Consider the following 20154-nt stretch of genomic DNA (forward strand, 5'->3'; position numbering starts at 1 on the left):
TTGGGATAGACATCAGAAGGATCCAGATTCGATTCCGATCAGAGGAAGCGGTTATGTTTTAAAATCCTCTGATTGCGGGACGCCGTGACCCCAGACGAGCTACGACGACAATGCGGGTCCCTCAAGGGCTCCGGGCTCAAAATTCCTCGGGAATATGTTTGCTCATAGGATTTTTAATGCAAAAGCCAAGCGGTTCTCGTCGAAGACTTCTTTAGTGCTGCATCATGTCGGCGACTCTGTTCGCTTTCGTTCCTTCTTCTTTTGGAGCGAATTACTCCGAAAGGTGGCCTGGCCCCGCTTCAAGTGAAAGCTTCTCTAAAAGCCAAGGCCACTGTGGCTGATGTGCACTTGTTCTAATCATGTCTTGTCTAGTTCTATTGTGATGCGACACGCAATAGGCTAACTCACGTTCTTCCACTGGCAACGTGTCACCATAGCGCCGCGTTAAAGCGTTCGACTCCTAATTTCGAGACCCGATTTCACTTTGTACACAAGCCCAAACGCGTTTTAAAGCCAGGCCTTAGTAGTTTTGTCGAGCGGTATCGCCGTCGCGGTAAATTTGGCCTTCAAGACCGCAGGTGCGCCGTATCCTTGGCAACGCGTCACGTGACTTACCGGACCGCGAGCGCCGCCGAGCGAGCACTGCTGGCGGCCGCAACCGCCCAATAAAAAAAAAGAACCGGCCACGGTCGCCGCTGCCGCCGCCGCTGCCAGCTGGGTGCATGCGCTCTCCGTAGCTGGTTCGCGTCTATGTGACTCGCTGTGTGCATGCGAGCTTGGCCATGAGTGAGAGCGAGGCCGGGCCGTCTTCTCTGAGCGTTGCGCGCGAGCTGTAGGCTTTTAACCGGGGTCGGCAACCGGCGTCTGATCCCCCCGCGGATATCGCCCGGCGAGCCGTTCGGCTCGGACAGCGCCGGAAACGGGTCCACAACCATAGACAACAGCAGGCTCTGGGCGAATAGTATAATAATTAAATGAAAGGTTAACCAAGTGAAACCAAGACTTAACCAGGCTAGGGGTCGCATTCTTAGTCCATTAACTAAGTCCATTCCCTCCACCCGGCTGAGGAGAGGATTCCGCAATGCTTATGCACGGCGAAATCGATTTGAAGGATTTCCTCCACTGGGCGCTCTGGTGGAGGAGTGATTCAGAACACCAGGGTGAGTCAAGCTTTCGTTTTGCTTATCCATGGTTAGCTGAGCCGCAGCCTTTTTTTTTTTCTCTTGGGGCTCTGGGACTTTAGGGACATGGACATCAAAATCTGCAAGGTAGCCTATATACAGATCCAGTGCAAAATGAAACGATTGTGCTTTGGGGCATTAGACCACTGTGCGTTGTCGTTTAAGAGTTTCGGTTTCTTGGGAAGTGTAAAGCGTTAAACGGAAAGGAAAGAATATAAATACATGGTCGTCTTTTACCAGGAATCATTATTGTATAAGTCACTGTTGCCCATATCTGTGCAATGTGAGAAATTGATTCATTCGAGTATATTTTTGACATCCGTCAAACCTTTATTCAATATTGTTTCACTGCAAATGGCAAAATATTTGTGTGATTTGTTAGCTAATCTGTTAGTAATATCGCAAAAATAAAACGAGACGGCTAAAGTGACTGCTTCTCATCCAAAGATGTTACGCCATTTTAAATTGTAATCTGCAAATTACAGTAAATCTCCCCGCCTGTTTTTACGCTCTCATGCTTGAAAAGCTCGTACAACCCTGTACGCAAATACCCCGTTCAGAGTACCGCCTCTCTAAGCCGCGTCCTGTGCTTGGGTCGGGCTGCCCATGGGATTCGCAAACTGTCCCACAACAATGGGCATGTTGTCCCTCTTGTCGGCCACGACGTAAATGAACGGCCTGTTGGCGTAAAACGTGGTCAGGGGATCGGCATATCTCGCAGCGCGGGCTGCGTCGGACTGCTCTGGTTCTGGCCCCCGGGAAGAGGAGGACACAGGGCCGACGTCCAGCGACACGGCGTTCAGCAGGTTGAACGCGTAGGCGTGTCCGTGCCGGCTCAGCGCGCCCATGTTGGTGTGCAGGCGATCGAACAGGTAGCCGTGGCCCAGCGACGTCAGGGCCGACTTGAGCCCGCACACGGCCGTCACCTGCAATCGCAAGGGGGGAGGGGGGGGGATTACACCATCTACCAGTAGGGGAACCCTAAGTAGTATGCGAAGCAGCCATGGGGTCGACTGAAGTTCCCGTTAGTTTTCAGTTCGTCGTTTCCGTTGACGTTCAGCTTCGCGTGCCTTCGTTGTATCAGTAGCTTCTTGACGTAGTTTGAATGAGTCAAGGACATAAGGCGCGTTCGTAGCACATGCTCCCGTCCCGGTTTGTAGCGCAGTGGGAAGAGCGCCACGTACCTCCCGTTGCGGCCAGGGAGTCGTGGGATCGAAACCGGGCGCCGCCTGACTATTTCTTTTAATAGTGAACTGTGCTGACGTCAGCCCAAACGATGACGGAGCTGAAGTGACGCGCATGCGCAGTACAGTGCGGACAACGAGGGAGGGAGGGACACAGCACAGAGCATGAGATGCTTCGCATCTAAAAGTTGGTCGCGTCTTCTGCCGCCTCTGCCACGTGAATGCCTCCCTTCTCTCTCCCACCCACCTCCTGTGCTCCTACCACGATAAACTCGATGGAGGTTTGCTCAAGTCAATTCAATTTTCCCGCGTTCCACTACTCGCGCGATTTACCGGAACCTTTTGTACTTGGACTTGGACCTGGACTTGGAATGCCGACAGGAGGTCTAGGCTCGGGCGATAGCCCTTTTTGTATATTTTGGCCCAAAATATTGCTGTCAACGCGTATTTCTTTTATTTGCTACCACAGATAGCAAGCAACCACGCCTTTGTTTTTAAAACAACGCTCTTGATACCACCTAGGCGTGGATGTATTCCCTCAGATATGCCTATAGTTTTTTTTTTCTAGCTGGATTGATTGATTATGGGGTTTAACGCGCCGACGCAACGCAAGCGATGAGGCGCGCCGTAGTGGAGGGCTCCGGATTAATTTTGACCACCTGGGGATCTTTAACGTGCGCCGAAATCTCGTACACACGGGCGTTTTTTGCTTTTCGCCTCCATCAGAAAAGCGACCGCCGCCGCCGGGAATCGAACCCGCGACCTCGTGCTCAGCAGCGCAACGCCTTAGCCACTGAGCCACCGTGGCGGGTTTCTTGCTGGACAATGTCAAAAAATATGAAGTGTGCATACTGATTGAGTGGTACGGAAAGGTTCTGCGCATACAAACTTCTCGTTTAAGAAATCGTTTAACTTTTGGCCGTATAGCTGAAACGAAGGACAAACATGCAGAGAGACAAGCAAACCAAAATATTTGGGTTTCAGTAGCCCAAGAAATACTTATCACCAATAAAACTTGGCCGCGTATCTGCTCGCTTCGCACGAAATGTCGTTAAATGACGTCATTCCTCCGCAGCCCCAAGCCACACAACTGCCTTTCCTCTCTCCCATGCCTACCTGTTACAACGTTCCCCTCCTGCCTCCTCACACGCAGTAGAGGCTGCTCGCTGAATTTTATTCAATTTTCCCGCCGATTATGATGATGATGATGATGATGATGATGATTGATAGTCGTATTATCTTTGTAGCGGGGTGATGGCGCGTCATCTTTCAAAAAACTAAAAACAAGCATATATGCCTGTGTTTTACACTTTTTGTTGAATACTTGCGCTGCTCTTACGGCCGGCACAAAAAACTTAATACGCACAAAATACTTATTTTTCTGTTACAGGCGGTAGCTTTCTACACAATATTCCCCTCTCTGCTTTTCGCCCACCTGCATTCTAATCTTCTTATCGTCGCATCGACTGCCTTCAAGTTAACCCCCTCTGCGCTACCCTTAAATCCCAGGGCAGGGATTTAAGGGAAGCCGAATATTTCCCTGTAGATTTGGATAGATACCCTCGCATTCTAGTGCTATATGCCGCATGGTTTCGGATTATTTTCCGGAGGCCACGCATACCTCATCATTTTGTAAATATTTGCCCCCAAAGCTCTTAGTTTTCAAGCAATCTGTTCTAGCCTAAAAAGCAAAGCACTGCCTTTGGTATTATCGTAGCAATTTTCCCTTCTGATGTTGAATTTCTCAGCCCTGTACATGTCTAGCGAAGTATTAGCTCCCATTTTTTCTCTCGATTTATTCCTTTCTATTTGCCTTGCTTCTTTTTTGGTTACCTTGTCTGTATTGTATTCTCCACTCTTCTTTCCGTATTTCATCGTTAACCTTCTAGTCATCCTTAGCCACTTCGTGTCCACGCTTTTCATGTATAGGTACCTAAAAACTTCAGCTGTGCCCCTACGTTGATCCATTGCTCTCAACCTCCTCTCAAAACACATTTTACTCTGCGCTTCTCGAACTTCAAACGACGCCAGCCCCTATCTCCCTGCCCTGATTCGTTAGTTGTTTTTCCGTGCGCTTCTAAGGCCAAACGGCCTACCGTTCTCTGGTCCAAGTTCAAGGTCTGATAGAACGTCTGATTTTAAGCAGAGTACTGCATTCGCAAATGTGAAACCGGAAACCGTAACTCATTTCCACATTCCTCTCACTACTTCATATTTGTTACCTAACTGTTGTCCAGTTTGTGCATATTCACTGTACTGCCCTTCAATGTGTTTTTTTTTTTTTTAGCTCAAGAGCACTACACGAGAACTGACTAGTATCACCTTTCAATAATCTGTAAGCCCACTCTCCTTATTCCCTTCTTCCCGCCAGGGCTTCTTGCCTTTTTCTCATTAAAGCCTATCAATCAATCAATCAGTTATACCCCCACAGAGCTCTATGCTTCATTATAGCTGCGTCTCGCTTTCCCTTACCCTTGTTGCTCCACGTTAGTTCTTAAGTAGTTATCCCCTTCGTTTATCCACACTCCCAAATATTTATATTCCTTGACTCTGGGTAATTCGAACGAGATGCTGGATTGATACGGCGTCAGTGCTAGTGTCATTGAAAACCAATATTCCCGATTTTTCTGCGCTAAAACTTAACCCGAGGTCGGTGGCTTCCTGACCGCTAATATTTATGACGCGTCGCATAACGGTCTGCTTATCAGCTAAAAGAACAATGTAGTCTGCGTATAGCGTTCCCTGAATACGCTGTTGTACCACTTCGCCTGGCAACATATGCGTTAGGCTGACCCCTAATTTCCTGTCTTCTATTTTGTGTTCTAACCCTGCCATATAAAGCATAAACAGTATTAGGCTCAAAAGGCGCTATGAAATGAAAGGTGATAGGAAATGAAGAAAGACACAGCACATCGTATCGGGTGTCTGTACTGTGGGATGTGTATCTCCAAAGTCGCATCATATTTTACACGGCACTATACCGAATGCATTTCGTCCCTCTCGCATATGTTTGCCTGCAATGATGTAGCTGTGCCAAAACACTCTCCCAAGTATCGAAATGAATTCTTCAAGGTGCTCTTTTAGGGCGGTACCCAATTGTTCGGACACCTTTGGGCCGTATTCTGAGTCCCTCCCACACACCATTTGCTCCCTCACTCGGCTTAGGGGAGGATAACAGGGTGGAAAATTGGGCGATTTGGTGTTGATTCATCTTGAAAACCGGCGCAGGAAGACGTTGACGTTTCCTCGCCAACGTCTTTCCGCGCCTGTTTTCAAGATTAGGAGAGGATCCCGCAATACTTATGCATGGGAAAATCTATTTCAAAGATCTCCTGGAGCTTCAGAATACCAGGGTTCGTATCGATCACGCTCCCCTACCTTAAACCTAGGTAGCGTAATTTCCATCGGTGTGGGTGTCATCTGTTCCTGGAGCTCCATAAGCAGATCCGGATGCTTGATGAGCACTTGGCGAACAGTCGTCAGCGTCGAGCCTTCGTCAGGGAGCAAGAGAACCAGGCTCAGGTTTCCGCTGAGCAAAGGCAGGGCCGCCGCTCTGAAGCCGTGTTCCGCGAACCCCTTGTAGCCGAATGTCCCCACCGTGTGCATGGACTCGACGGACTGCGATGCGGTCGAAGACGCGTAGAAGGGCCGCTGCACCGTCGGGTCCCGGAAGGGCTGGTCGAAGGTTAAGTTGAGCGTGACGACAGCGACAGGCAAGAACCTCGCTCTCGAATCCACTTCTGTCGTCTTGTCCAAAAGCAGCCGCAGGATTGCCTTGACATGAAAGATTAGCCGCGTTACATAAGCAGTGAGACCATACCTGCTTGCCTTATTTTGTAAGCTTTAAGATAAGGATTCTGACATGATGTTCACTACTATGAAGATGCATGCATCGCTATATAGCATCCCCATCGGCGAAACTCTGAAGACCAAGTGAAGCTGAAGCTGCGGGCGGAACCCGGGTTCATTAGCTTTAATCCCGTACCTGAAAGCTGCCGGGCTCGCTGCATGATGCCTCTGGACCTTTCCAGACGTTCTTCTTGCCATCAGTTATAACCCAAACAGGTTATATACATGCCCTTGTGGCCGAGTCGTAGTTCTACCCTCAGTTCAGGCCTCAGGAGTTATGATAGTCTTTAAAAATTGTTTCTATTCGAACAAAGAGTAGCGGCGTGAATGAACTAAAGGTTTCCAAATGGCGAAGATGCCCTCAGGGCCCAGGGGCTCGTGGTTCCTTACGAATAAAAAACAGAAAAGAATATAGTGTAGTTTTCTTGCCAATTGGAAACACTGAAAACCGGCATGACAGTGCCCACCATGTCTGCGCAGACGCCCGCATCTCGCAGGAAAAAAAAAAACAGGCCCCGACGTCCGTCTTCGGTGGCATTACTAACCGATTCTCGGCCGTGGCGTCGAAGTCAACAGATATAAACAATCGCAGTGACATTGTAGGGTGATGCTCTACTTGTCCTAGACAACTCTGCATCCCCGCTGGAGAATGTAGCCGCGGTTGAGAAAAGCGGCACTTGTGAGGTTCACGCGCCTGCCGGTTAGATACGGCCGTAGTGTAGCGGTGTTGCACCGAGTGCATTGTTTTTGATTGATTGATTGATTGATTGATTGATTGATTGATTGATTGATTGATTGATTGATTGATTGATTGATTGATTGATTGATTGATTGATTGATTGATTGATTGATTGATTGATAGTGGTAACCCTCTTTGTGACGGGGTAATAACGTGCCATCCTACCAAAGAAACTAGTATATCTATGTTTCGTACTCTTCGTTTAACACTAGCACTGCACTTAGGGCAAGCTCAAAATACTTTTTTCTGTTACAGGTGGTAGCTGTCCCAGGCAATATTCCCTTCTCTACTTATCGTCCGACAGCATTCTAATCCCCTCTTCGTCGCCTCGGAAGCCTTGAAGTTAACTCCTTCTGTGCTACCCTTAAATCGTAGGGATACTGGATGATGGGAGACTAGCGACATCTATCGCCGAGTGGCCGAACGGCCGAAGAGGAAGCGTTCACTGAGTGTTAAGCAATCTGTGGCCGATTGGCGGTGATATGTTTGAGTGGCGCCCCCTGGTTCTGACATCAGCTTAGGGACTCGCGCCGCTGTCGTCTGCTACACTTGCGCCGCTGATACACTCGCACCGCTGTGGTCCGCTTGTGAGGAGCAGCAAAGCCTAAGCTAAAAATCACCCGCTTTGAGCTTTTAGGGCATCAAAAAGCGTATTTTCAGTAATTCGGTTATTTTTCCAGCTTCTGACACCTCTTAATAACGTCAAACTGTATACCGCACAAGTTTGCAACTCACGAGGAGAGATAGACCAACTTTCTCCAGAGCATCGCTCAAATAATCGTGCAGTAACTCGTGTGTAACCAGTCCTTTCTAGCTTATTTGCGAGGTTCAGGGCTCAAAGATCTTCGATAAGTATGCAAAATGCGTAGGCATTTTGCATAATTAAAGTATTTTCCCCTAAAGTATTTTCGGGATGCTCTTATGAAGACTCAACAGTGTAATGCTACGCACCAAACAGCGCGTCCCTACACGCGCATCGCAAAGCAGGAAACAAAGCAGTTGTCTTCTATTTCTTTCGTTGTTGTTGACTTGTATCAGGTGAATGTTTTTTCTATGCCCAACACGTTAATTTTTCTGCACCGCCAAAAACGTCTTATTAGGAGGTTTGGGGATGTTTGAGAGGCGCACATAGTTCATGTGGATATTTTCTTCTGGCTCTAAGGCATACACTAACTTCTTCGGAAATTGGCTTTCGGTATGGCTGCATGCAAGAAGGTGCATATTCGCAGCATGCGTTTATTCACATGCAATGCGATGCGAAGATTTGTGCTACGCCACCGCGAAACGGCGCAGACGACGTTGTCCAGAGTAATCGAAGACGACTTTTCCGCCCCGAATTTCTATCGTAACTAACGAACTGAATCTCAACCCGAACAGTTATGACATGATTACGGTGTTTCAGCCTTGTTATACTCTCTAAAAAACGAAAGAAATAGTGTACGTGCCGGTTTTCCGTATTATGAAGAATCATAACTGATGAATATCTCCAAACAGCTATTTATTGTTTTTCAACACCTTCAAGCGTAAAGAACAAATGCTGGCCTTCTCGGGATGATGTTCCACGAAATGAAGAAAATTACACTTACTCTCTGACCTGGACTGAGGAACCCGCCCACTAACCAGCTCGATTTTACTGCTGAAGTTTTCTACTCCTCCCGCTCCTCCTCGTACTCTTGAGTGCAGTGTTACTATTCTGGCCTCGCGGTAACGCTGTTCGACGGGGTCGACGCGTCCGCTATCCACAAAGATGACGGGTAAACATTGGAAGGCTTAAAAGGCAAACATTAATTAAGGATAAATGAAAAAAAGGAAAAGGTTACAAGTCGAAAAAAGAAAGGTTCCTTCCTCTGGTTAGCTCCGTAAAAAAAGTGGTGCAGTCTCGAGGGCTGGCAGCGGCAGACTGCTGGTCGTGGCGTCTCTGGACCCAGGCGCGGCACGGTTCTTCGAAACACAACTCAACACCTCGCCGGGGTTGCAGGACAGCGGGAGACGCAGGCCGAATTCCTTTCCCGGCCGTCCCCGGCTCGGAGAGGGAAGGAGAAGCGCGCACAGACAAGCACAAGAACAAACACAAAACACACGTTTCCCCCTCCGAGGGACACCGGCCGGCTCGGAGTTCAGAGTTCGTGGCGCCTCGCTGCGCGTCGACGAATGCGAGCAGAACAGTTACTATAACGCATATCCAAATATTGGGAAGGCATGGCTGTCGGAAATGTACCTAAATGTACCTAGAGGTCTGAAGAAACATATGGTTACTGTATTTTTACCGTACACGTTACCCGTTTTGCTCAATAAGCCTCCATACTGGTTAGAAGCTTGCACCAGCACGCGCCTATACACACCGTAGGTTATTTGGAACTCAACCTACATTTTTTGCGCCCCATAGTGCATGTCGGCACACTTTCGTGCTATGACAACGTAACATGATGTGATACAATACTTTCGAGCGTTCAGCAAGGTTGCAAAAACTGTTTTAGCCTTACATACGATTACCGGGAATCGTAGTGCCTTCTGCCAAAGCCGAGAGCCCCGAAGGCCTGGAATTTGTTTTGGTCTTGCATTTTCGCTGTTCTCGGTTTTTAGACTTGGGATATTCCCTTTGTTCGAAAGATTTCTGAATACAGAAGCGGAGGCCTAGCTCTGACTCTCCGCACAGGACCGGCTTCGCAGGAATAGGGCCACGCCGGCAATTTTTCTTCCGAAGCGGTGTCGAAAACTATCCTGTAAATCACGCCTTGAGCTAGTGTAGGCGATTTTAAGTCTTTTATTATAATAAAAAGTTGCGCATACGCAAAATCTGGTGCGGCCAAATATGAAAAGTCAACTGAGCACAAAGAAACAGCAGGGAGAGTGAGCCCTAGTGAAGCAGACGACAAATGCGAGAATCCCTAAGCCGACGTCATGAAGACGCGCTTCGCAGCGCCGCCCGTGGTCGCGCTCACCGCCAATACCGAAACACGGCAGCTTGCAATCACTTCACTCGTGTCTTGCATCAGGTAGGCTGAAGGACACTGTGCGAAACAGTACTGAACGTCGACGTGATGCTTTAGAGCTCAGTAGGACGGCCTCATGTGTGCGCCGCCATGCCGGAGACTGCGCGTCTCCGTTGCTAAGGCGGAAAACATGGTTGCCTCGATGCGCGCCACGCCAGTGAATACAACCTATTCGTCCAAATGAACACATTTTCGCTCGGAGCTACGCGTGCATAATGTATACAGAACGTTGATACGCATCGTTTTATCACCAAGTCCAATTACCCGCGATGTAACCCGGCAGACCCACGAGTTGATGGCCACGAGCGCCGCCCTCTGGTCGAGAAAGTTGACGAGGAGCACGTCGGCGCCGTAGTACGCGGATAGGGACTCGCGGTAGGCCTCGACAACGTCGAAGTCCCGCTGCACGAAGGCGGCCGCCTCGACGCGCACGCTCTCGTTGGGCAGGTGCGACAGGCGCAGCAGCGAGTGAGCCAGCACGTAGCGGATGTCCGAGTCCCTGAGCAGCTCCCAGCGGAGGGTCTCGAGCACGCGGTCGATGGTCTTGGCCACCGAGCCCTCCAGCATGGTGGCGAAGGACAGCGCCAGGGCCAGCGGGGAGAGCAGCGAGTTGCGCTCCCGGCCATCCACCTCAGCCCTGGATGGAGAGGTGTCTCGTGAGAACATCATCATCATCTTCAACAGCCTGGTTGTGTCGACTACAGGACGAAGGCCTCTCCGAAAGATCTCCAGACACGTCTGCCAAGTGCTAGCTAACTCCATCCTTTGCCCCAAAATTTTCGCAGCTCGTCTAAACATAGGAGAGAGCATAAATTAAGAAATGTAAAGAGAAAGATAAGGAGAGGCAAGAAATTAGGCCAAGGATTGTCAAAATATTTGTTTTACAAAACAGGACCACACCATCTAGTGAGCCGCCAACGCTCAGGGGCCTGACTTCAAGGACAACATCATCTTCACGGACGCCACCTGAGACACCTTCTGGGGAGCGGTTGCGGTCGTCAGGGGAAAACAGCAGGACACGAAGGCCTTTCAGTATGCCAAGATCAACCTTTGAATGCACTTGAACTGCAGGCTATATTCCATACGCACGGGAGAGGTTAACAGAATGTACAAAAAAGGAGCCCACTTTCTGTGCGAGGGAGAAACTTCACGGTGTTTCTTCTCCGACTCGTTGGGACCCCCGAAGGAAATCAAGAAGATCCCCGAGAGCCGAAACTCTGGCCGTCAAGTTCACCTTAACGCGGCATGCACTACGCTACCTTTTACGCTGGCAACGTGCGGGGCAGCCCGGGGTAACGCACTCGGCTACTACTACGCGGGTTGCGATTCCCACACCACCTCAAATGTTCTTCTGTGTTCACTCTTTTAAGCGGCGGCCATTTATTGTACCGTGCAACAACTTCTGCTACTGTAATGACGGCTTTTCGGACAATTTCGCACTTAGAGCTTTCACCTATAATAACTCGTGTAGCGATTGAACCAAATATGGAATGAACAGGGCAGGGAAACCGCAGTTTATGGCTGGTTAAAAAAACGTGAGAACATTACCACCAAATTTTCCTTCCAATTACTACACAACGTAAGCGATATCAGGCCATTGTAGTTTTCTATTTCATTTCAAGAAATTCGATATTACCGATAATATTACCTGCAGGTGTGTACTACCAGCCGACCACCTCGACCATTACCTCGCAACGTGCGAGGTCACGAGGAAATTATCTAAAACCAGCTTATCCTAATCCAAACGGCAAATTATCTATTGATGCATATTAGAAAATCTGGTCAGGACTAGTTACGATAACATTGCCTAACAATGGTACCAGCGTGACACACAGACTATAAAGCAGTGAAGAAGAATTTACTTTCACGGACTTCCTGGGCCGTGGCGTTTTGTCAATGGAGCTTTCGTTCACGCCCACCAATCTACCGCAAACACACACACACACACACACACACACACACACACACACACACGCACACGCACGCACGCACACACGCACATACACACACGCACGCGCACGCACACACACGCACACGCACACACACACACACACGCACGCACGCACACACGCCCATACACACACGCACACACATGCGAGTGTTCGTGGCTGCTCGTTCCTGCAGCCGTGTAATGGGAGAGCTGACGACGATGAATTTCGCTGGTTATCTGCTCGCTCTTTTGGCTGCGTCCTTCGGCTCCCTTCATCTGCTGTGTACGGGCACGGGCAGCGAGCGCTATGGAACGCCTCGTGCTAAGGAACACTTCCGAAGGAACCGTTTCCCGGCTTCCGACGCCGACTTTTGTAGTGTATGCTACACTGGCCGAGGTTGACCAGTTTCGCGTGGACCCTGAAGTGCCGTGAGGCCAAAAGCAAAAACGCCCGACTGTACGAGATTACGGCGCACGTTAAAGATCCCCAGGTGGTCAAAATTAATCCGGAGCCCTCCACTACGGTGCGCCTCATCGCCTGCGTTGCGTCGGCGCGTTAAACCCTACAATCAATCAATCAATCTGAAGTGCCGTGATTGGATTAGATTGGATTTAATTGTGTTGAATTTGGATTGGATTGGATTAGTTTAAATTGAATTGTGTTGGATTGGAAATCCAATCCAATTGGAGTACGAGTGTGCAGAGAATTGGGTGTGCACATTCGCCGGTCAGCGCAGTCCAGAGGAGGGACGTCATAGCCGCGGCAGAGGCACTGGCGCCCGCGCGTGACCAGCTGTGCGCCTCCATTGCGCAATAGCCAAGTTCGACGCTGCGCCGGAGCCGCTTGATAGCCGTTTCGCGTGGCTCCTGGAAAGCCATGCTGCGCATACGCGAGGAGCAGTGACTGGACTGGACTGGATTGGATTGGACAGGACTGGACTAGCCGAGCTAAGTCACTGCTAATTTTTTTTTCGCTCATTTAAAGCTTTCGCATTACAAATTTCGGAAATTGACTTGTGCGTACATATATACTTCGCAAAAGTCTGTCTAAGACCCTTTAGTTTTCCACGTTATCTTGCGCGCGCAGCTCTCGTCAGCTGCGAAATATGGCGTTAAAAGCCGATGTACTCCGGGCGAACTTTGCGGACGCAGTCCTCTAAATGCAAACCACATTTGGAATTTTAAAGACTACACGCTTTTTGGGGTACCTAAACTAAAAAAAATTTCGTCTGTATCTCTGTAGGTCACTTGATTCAACCAGTTTCTCCTGGCACAAGAACTGGCTGGTGTTACATGAGCAAAGGTATACATGTACGTCCCCCCGTGTGTCGATGTAGCGTGGTGGGCGAGCGACTTGTAGTATTCCCCACTTGTAAGAACCAAAGTCGAACTTGAATGGTTTAATGCGTGGCGAGTATAGAAAAGCGAATTTACAAATAGCAGCACACTGGCTTACTTAGAACGTGGCCACTCTAACGAGCAGAGAAGAGTTCTCAGCAGAGCCCGAATGCGCACTGGTGTCGGCTCGCGGAAAGTTGAGCATATACAGTAGAATCTCGATAAACGGAAATCGCTTAAACGGAAATCGCTTAAACGGAATTGCCGCTTAAACGGAACAGTTGCCTGGAATTTGGTTGGTTTTGTATTCAGATAACGTAAAAAAACTCTCGGTAATCGGAACTAAAATTTCCGCATCACCGTGTAAACGGAACCAGAAATGGAACTTCTTGTGAAATCCACATGCATGAGAATCAGCTTTTCACGGTTCCGGCTGTTTCGTACTTGTTTTTTTTTTTTTTTCTTCCTCCAATACATCAATGACCACTGGACCCGCGGCACGCTCCCACCACAGTGGCGCCATGCCGACATCACACTTATTCCAAAACCTCAGAAATCCGTCTCCCTTTCAAACCTACGTCCTATTTCTCTTACCTCTTGCGTCGGTAAGCTCATGGAACATTTTGTTCACACTCGCTTGACTGACTATATAGAAGACAACGCATTACTACCAAATACCATGTACTGCTTTAGACCCCATCTGTCCACTCAAGATATTCTACTTCAGCTAAAGGAAGATATCATCCTTCGTATTCCTAAAAATCACAAATACTGCATTCTTGCTTTGGATATCAAAAGAGCCTTCGATAACGTCACTCACGACGCCATCCTACACGGCCTCGCCACCCCCAACCCCGGTTCGAACACCTACAACTACGTTAAGGCGTTTCTAACAGAGCGCACGGCGACAGTGGGACTTGGACACCTACGCTCACCTAAGTTTACCGCTATTCCACGTGGTACCCCACAGGGGTCTGTCATTTCCCCACTCCTTTTCAACATCGCTATCAAAGATCTATCTGCGCAACTCTCTGCCATACCGGACCTGAAGCATGCTTTGTACGCAGATGACTTGACTTTATGGACTACCACAGGATCCATCGGAGACCAGCAAGAAGCCCTTCAAACAGCTGTTTATTACACATGCAGGTACTTACAGGAGCGCGGTCTTACATGCGCACCAGAGAAATCGGCCCTCCTTACCCTTCAACAACGCACAAAGGACAGAAGAATCTCCCAAGTACCAGACCCTAAACTCCATATTCAAAACTTTCCCATTCCAACTGTTACCCACTTGCGCATACTCGGACATACCATCCCACAGGACGGATCTGGCTCCCATACAATCCTACAACTTCAACGCACCATGACTCAGATAACCCAATTAATTCGCCGTATCACGCAGAAACGGACCGGACTGAAAGAACCAGACCTCATCCGACTCATTCAAGCCGTGCTTATCAGCCGTGTTACGTACGGTACGCCTTACCTGTCCCTCAAGCCAGCCGAACGGCGAAAGCTAAATATTCTTATCCGACAAACATACAAGACGGCCCTCGGACTTCCTACATGCACATTGAACGCCAAGCTGTTGCAACTGGGCTTACACAACACCTGGGAAGAGCTCTGTGAGGCGCAACGCACTTCACAACTCCAACGGCTCCAACTCACTAATGCTGGACGTGCGACCCTAGTGCGCCTTGGATATCCACCGCCTCCGGTCTCCAAATGCAGAATACGTGTTCCACTGTCTATACGGAAACACATCCGCGTTACCCCAATTCCTAGAAATATGCATCCTACTGATCACATTGGAAGATGAAGGGCCGCGCCAACTATCTTCAGGCACAGTTTCAAAATAAAAAGGAGGTGCTGTACACAGATGCCTCTCCCTACGTCGCCAAAAACGCCTATGCGATTTCAGTTGTAAATAATACACTTCGGACCGTAGCCACAGCCACTGTCCTCACCACGGACACCGCCATTGCAGAGGAAGCAGCAATAGCCGTGGCAGCCACCACAACACAGAGCGACTACGTTACGATACTGACCGATTCTCAAGAGGCTTGCCGCAACTTCCTGCGAGGCACTCTCTCCCCAGCAACCCTCAATATTCTCAAAACCAAAACTCACCTACCTGACCTCTGCATTATCTGGGCACCAAGTCATTCAGGCGTAGTCGGCAATGAAGCGGCGCATACCGCGGCTCGAGAAGCAGTACACCGGGCCATTGCGGACAGCCACAAACCTATGCCAACCACCCCCACTAACTATACGCCCCAACCCCTGTTAACATACAACGACATCCTCCCTCACTACCGACTATCCCGCCAACAGTTTCCTCTCCCACATAAGCAACTGACCAAAGAGGAAGGAGTTATACTTCGCCAGCTCCATACTAACACCTTTCCCCACAACACACTCTGGCACAAAATATTCCCCACCCTATTCTCCCCTCAGTGCATCTTCTGCCCCACATCAGGAACACTATACCACATCGTGTGGGAATGCCCGAACATCCCAGACCTCCCTCCCAATCCCAACCCTACCCCTTCACAGTGGGCGGCGGCGCTGACCAGCTCCGACCCCTGCTCCCAGCTTCGGCTGGTGAATAGGGCCCGGAAGGCCGGCTACAGCCAGGGAGTCCTGAACTGAGGACACCCCTCACTGGTCCGGAGTGATTGCACTCAACGGATGGGACAAATAAAGTTTTTTTCCTCCTCCTCCTCTTTCTCCATGCTTTTTTTAGCCTTGTTGGCCTCGTAAGCCTCGTCTCGTAAGTGGTTAGCCGTGTTAGCGCAACGAATGCGTTCCAGTCGTTCGGTCTCGATTCTAGACGCCGAGGCTACAGGGCTCACCATGTCGCCTTGTTCGTGCCATCTTTGTGCTATTCGTCCTTCATTACCACGTTGCCGTCTTCTAAATTCGGTGGCTCGTAAGCACTCGCGAAGTTGAGGCCTCTAGCCTCCGTGAAGATGCAGTTGCAAAGACTCAAACAAAAATAATTGACGCATTTTTTAGTGCACAGCGACTCATTGTTGCCAAATCAACTTTGTGAATGCTGTGCCTACGCTTCTTATAGTTTTCTTGCTTTCTGAAAACCATCAGCTACAGTCACTTTCTAGTGGTTAGAGTTCCATGAAATACCCTTAGAAGTGTGTACGCACATAAATTTGGATCTTAGAACATCTCTCTCAGTAAAAGAAACTCCTGTTAAATGGAACTAATTTTTCTGGTCCCTTGAACTTCCGTTTATCGAGAGTCTACTGTATAACCAGAATTACCAGCCGTCAACGGGCGTTCATCAGGATGCACACGACACCAAAAGGTACGAATACACAGAACACTTTCCACAGGTACCGGGACTTGTTCCCCAGAAGCCGGAGGGGAAAGGGGGTGTCCTACGCACTGCCGCCGTTTACAGAAGGCTTTTTTCGAACATGCCTCTGGAGCCAGTTCGTCCCGCTCCACCCAACGGCTGCTGTTGCCGCTGGAACTCACCTGCCCTGAGTGACGCGCGACCACCAGTCTTGTTATAACACGTTGCTCCTGATGAGGTGGCTTCGCCGCCACACACGGAACTTCCCCGCAATGCGCAAGACGTAGCCGACGCATCGCGCGCGTACAAAGCAACGCCGAAGCACCTCGCGCGGATTCGTAACACCGCGGGCATCTGTTTGCTTTGCTGCAAATCAACTCTCCCCTGGCTCATACATGTCCACATTATTCAGTGGAAACCTGACATATTTAAGGCGGAATTCATTCACATAACCACGAGTGCCAGCGTTCTTGAAATTAATGATACGCGTTGGATATGTTTTGTTACGATTGCAGCTGAAAAAAAACAGCACCTAAAGAATTTGAGGGCGGCCGAATCATTCATATGCTGGCGGATTACCCAGCGAAGCTGTTTGTTGCACACATTCACGAGACAAAACCTCCGACGACACTAAAGCAATGCATGCTTATGGGTTGTGAATTCGTAAATGTCAAGTTTAATGTTTGAGGTGCCTCGCTCCCTCCTCCCGCTGTCGAAGATCTTTGTGATCTTGCGACATTTTGTTTAGAGATCCACGTAAACGCGCTTTCGGGTGGCTTAGACCTGTCTTCTACGCGTTGCGACGCTGCTCTTTCCTGCTGCCGCGTCACTGGGAGAGTTGGCGACGGTGGTGAATCTAGGCTGCCTTCTTCCGCTTCCCTAACCTGCAATCTACTGGGTGTTCTGCTAACTCTTGCTACTGCAGAGTTATATCTCGCGTGCGTCCTATGTAACGCTCCGTACTTCCTTCTAAAACCTACTCGCCGGCCGTCTCTCCCTACCACTATTTCTGTTCGCAGACATTTAAACAACCCGGGTATAACCTCAGTGGGAAATATATTCTCACACCGTGCTGGGAACGCACGCGGTGCATGCATACTGGGGCCAGAGGTAACAGCTTCGCTGTAAGATCGATATCGAATAGAGGCGCGCAAGCGCCACAAACGCGGTAAAATTGAATTGAATTCAATAAAGCTCCAATGCATTTATCATGGGAGAACCGGAAGGGGTGAGGGAAAGCGAGAGGAAAACCCACCACAGTGACAAATCTACGACACACCCCGGAAGCTTCCCCTACACCATCACACACATATAACCAAAGAAGAACTGGTGTTAGTGCGGCAGGCTCAAACGGGTGCCCTTCTAACCCCAGCCAGAACAGCCCCTTATCAAAGACCACTCCCACGATGCTCAAAATGCCAGGAGTGCTGGACCGGCGTCGCCTCTTCGGCAATTGCAACAAAGGAGCAGAAGAAGAAGCCATCGTAGGACTTTCGTCACGGGAAGATCGAACCACCGTCATTGCATTCATCAAGCACCACCTGGAACCTCATCGAAACGGAAGCCAACAAGCCACGACAATGACCCAACTCAGATTCCACTGGTATACGACGCCGCTTAGGTAGCCACGACGGGCAACTTAGGTGTCCGGTGAACAGAGGGGACCCATTCCAGCAAGTCATCACGAAGTAAAGGTTTGATTGGTTCATTCATTTGACAAAACTTGCGGGGAATGGAGCAAGTACGCTGCCAATTTTATTTTTCGTTTCTTTTTGCAACTAAAAGAGCCGCAGCCTGCTGCTCTTTTTCCCGCGGTTCTTCTCGCTTTAAAATTCATTCTTGCGGTCTACAGCATATTTTGAACTATTTGCGTCTACGATGTTGAGCACGCCGTAATGACAAACACTAGGACATTGGTTTCTTTAGCGGGACGGGGTTCTTATAACGTCAAGCTCGTGACTTAGACCCGAGGGGTATGTGGCCCAACTGTTTTGTCCCGAGACCTATCTAACGCACCAATTATGGCAACCCTTTGCCCCCCCCACCACCACCGGTATTTCTTTCGGGTGCTATAGTTTTGTTTATCACTTTCTTCCATTTTACGGACACAAATGTATTATATCACCAGAAATTTAAATGTTATTGGTGAATTGTTTAACAAATATACACCCATCCAGAAGTAACGTTTCCAAGTCAAACGATGTCCGCCCAAACCGAAAGCCGACGTGCGAAAACGGTGTTTGAGCATCTACGAGAAATCCCTTTTTACACGCGTGCGCACGCACGCACACACAGGCACACGCACACGCGCACAAACACAAACTTGGCACGACTGTGGCAGTGTTTCCAGTGTGATACTGGCGCTAAGTGAACAGCATGAACAACCCTCGGTAGTACTCCGGTTGTCTGTATACAATAACTGACGCAGGAAATTTCGCGCACTCACTGCATCTCGCGTCGGGAAGCGTAGTGGTCCAGAACGTGAAGCGTTAGTGACGCGGCGCCCTTGTAGAGCTCGTCCCTGGCGGCAGAAGCGAACACTGGCTGCTGTTCCTGCTGCTGCCTGCCCTCGGCGACACTGGCGGCCAACACCAGAGCCCAGCTGCAGACTGTACGCAGGGGACAATACCCAGCATTTGGCTGCGGACAATGAATGCTCACCATGTTCCTGCCCCAACCACCTTTGTACCACTACCTCAACCCATATTTCTACCCCCTCCCATTCCCTTTCTCTCCCTGCGATACATATGTGGTGCAGGCTGGGAACCTCTTTCCCTCTCACAGTCACCTCACCTCACCATGTAGCAGGCTCACGCCAAACATTTCTGGCTTCTACTTGTCAGTCTCAATTTCTTTTCCTAGAACAGCCGGTTTACTGCTGCGATTTCACTGGCGCAGTCGACACGATAGTGTAACTGCGCATGTGCACCACGATCCAGAGCATGCCAAGACATCTGAATGTTTAAGTAGACAAAGTCCGGTGGCACCTAAGCACTTCTTAAGGGTTCTGAACACGAAAATATTTATGTCCAACTGCACGCCCGAGACGCTTAAATTTCTCCTCGCCTTCTCAAAGGGATTCGCTTGGCGATCCGCTTCCGCCTTCCGCTTTCGAATGGCTTCGGTCTGTCTCCTACACGTTGCTCTGCTGCTCACTCCTTCCGCCGTGCAGTGGGAGAGTTGACGATTATGGTGGATTTCGTTGCCTGTCAATTGACGGGACAAGGCAGTTCACTCGCTTAGCAGTGTCATTCAGTTTCATTAGTTTTCCGCGGGGTACAGGCGTGGACGGGCAACTTTCGCAACTGTACAGTTTAAGCACGTGTTATAACACGTCTCGTGCTTTTAATGCTTCAAAGACACGTAGTCTAGGAGCCGTTTCGCTGTTACGGTCGCCAACACCGCCTTTTTAGAGCGCAGCTCTTAAGGTAATGCTCCTGTGGTTTCACGTGGTCCGTCGCCGTCGGCGTCGTTGTAACCGAGCGAATGAAGAGGCCACCAAAGATTGACGAGATGGAGCGAGCAAGAGAGCGGAGGAGGAAAGTATGGCGAAAGTGTGAGGGGGAGAGCGGTACGCCGAGGACGCTCGCGACATGCTCGGCGGCGGTGACACGCTGTGAG

General features: G+C 49.6%; 1 protein-coding gene across 1 annotated transcript; it reads right to left on the reverse strand.

The window, feature by feature from the left end:
* Positions 1-1753: 1753 nt before the first annotated feature.
* On the reverse strand, positions 1754-19198 carry LOC144148483 (leukocyte elastase inhibitor-like). The gene is made up of 4 exons (XM_077680017.1): positions 18980-19198; positions 10211-10583; positions 5744-6139; positions 1754-2107 (listed from the first exon to the last, which is right to left on the reverse strand). The coding sequence occupies exons 1-4, from the start codon at positions 19195-19197 to the stop codon at positions 1754-1756; spliced, it is 1341 nt and encodes a 446-aa protein (XP_077536143.1). The 5' UTR covers position 19198.
* Positions 19199-20154: the final 956 nt, after the last annotated feature.

The sequence above is a fragment of the Haemaphysalis longicornis genome, unplaced genomic scaffold, assembly GCF_048455015.1.
Source record: "Haemaphysalis longicornis isolate Haplotype H1 unplaced genomic scaffold, Haemaphysalis longicornis Haplotype H1 scaffold_8, whole genome shotgun sequence".
NCBI classification, from domain to species: domain Eukaryota; kingdom Metazoa; phylum Arthropoda; class Arachnida; order Ixodida; family Ixodidae; genus Haemaphysalis; species Haemaphysalis longicornis.

Excerpts from the sequence above, each read along its gene's own strand:
- LOC144148483 (XM_077680017.1), bottom strand. The coding sequence starts at position 19,197 with ATGGTGAGCATTCATTGTCCGCAGCCAAATGCTGGGTATTGTCCCCTG. Across the intron at positions 10,584-18,979 it reads GCTTCCCGACGCGAGATGCA|GGCTGAGGTGGATGGCCGGG; the intron begins GTGAGTGCGCGA and ends CTCTCCATCCAG. Across the intron at positions 2,108-5,743 it reads TTACGCTACCTAGGTTTAAG|GTGACGGCCGTGTGCGGGCT; the intron begins GTAGGGGAGCGT and ends TTGCGATTGCAG.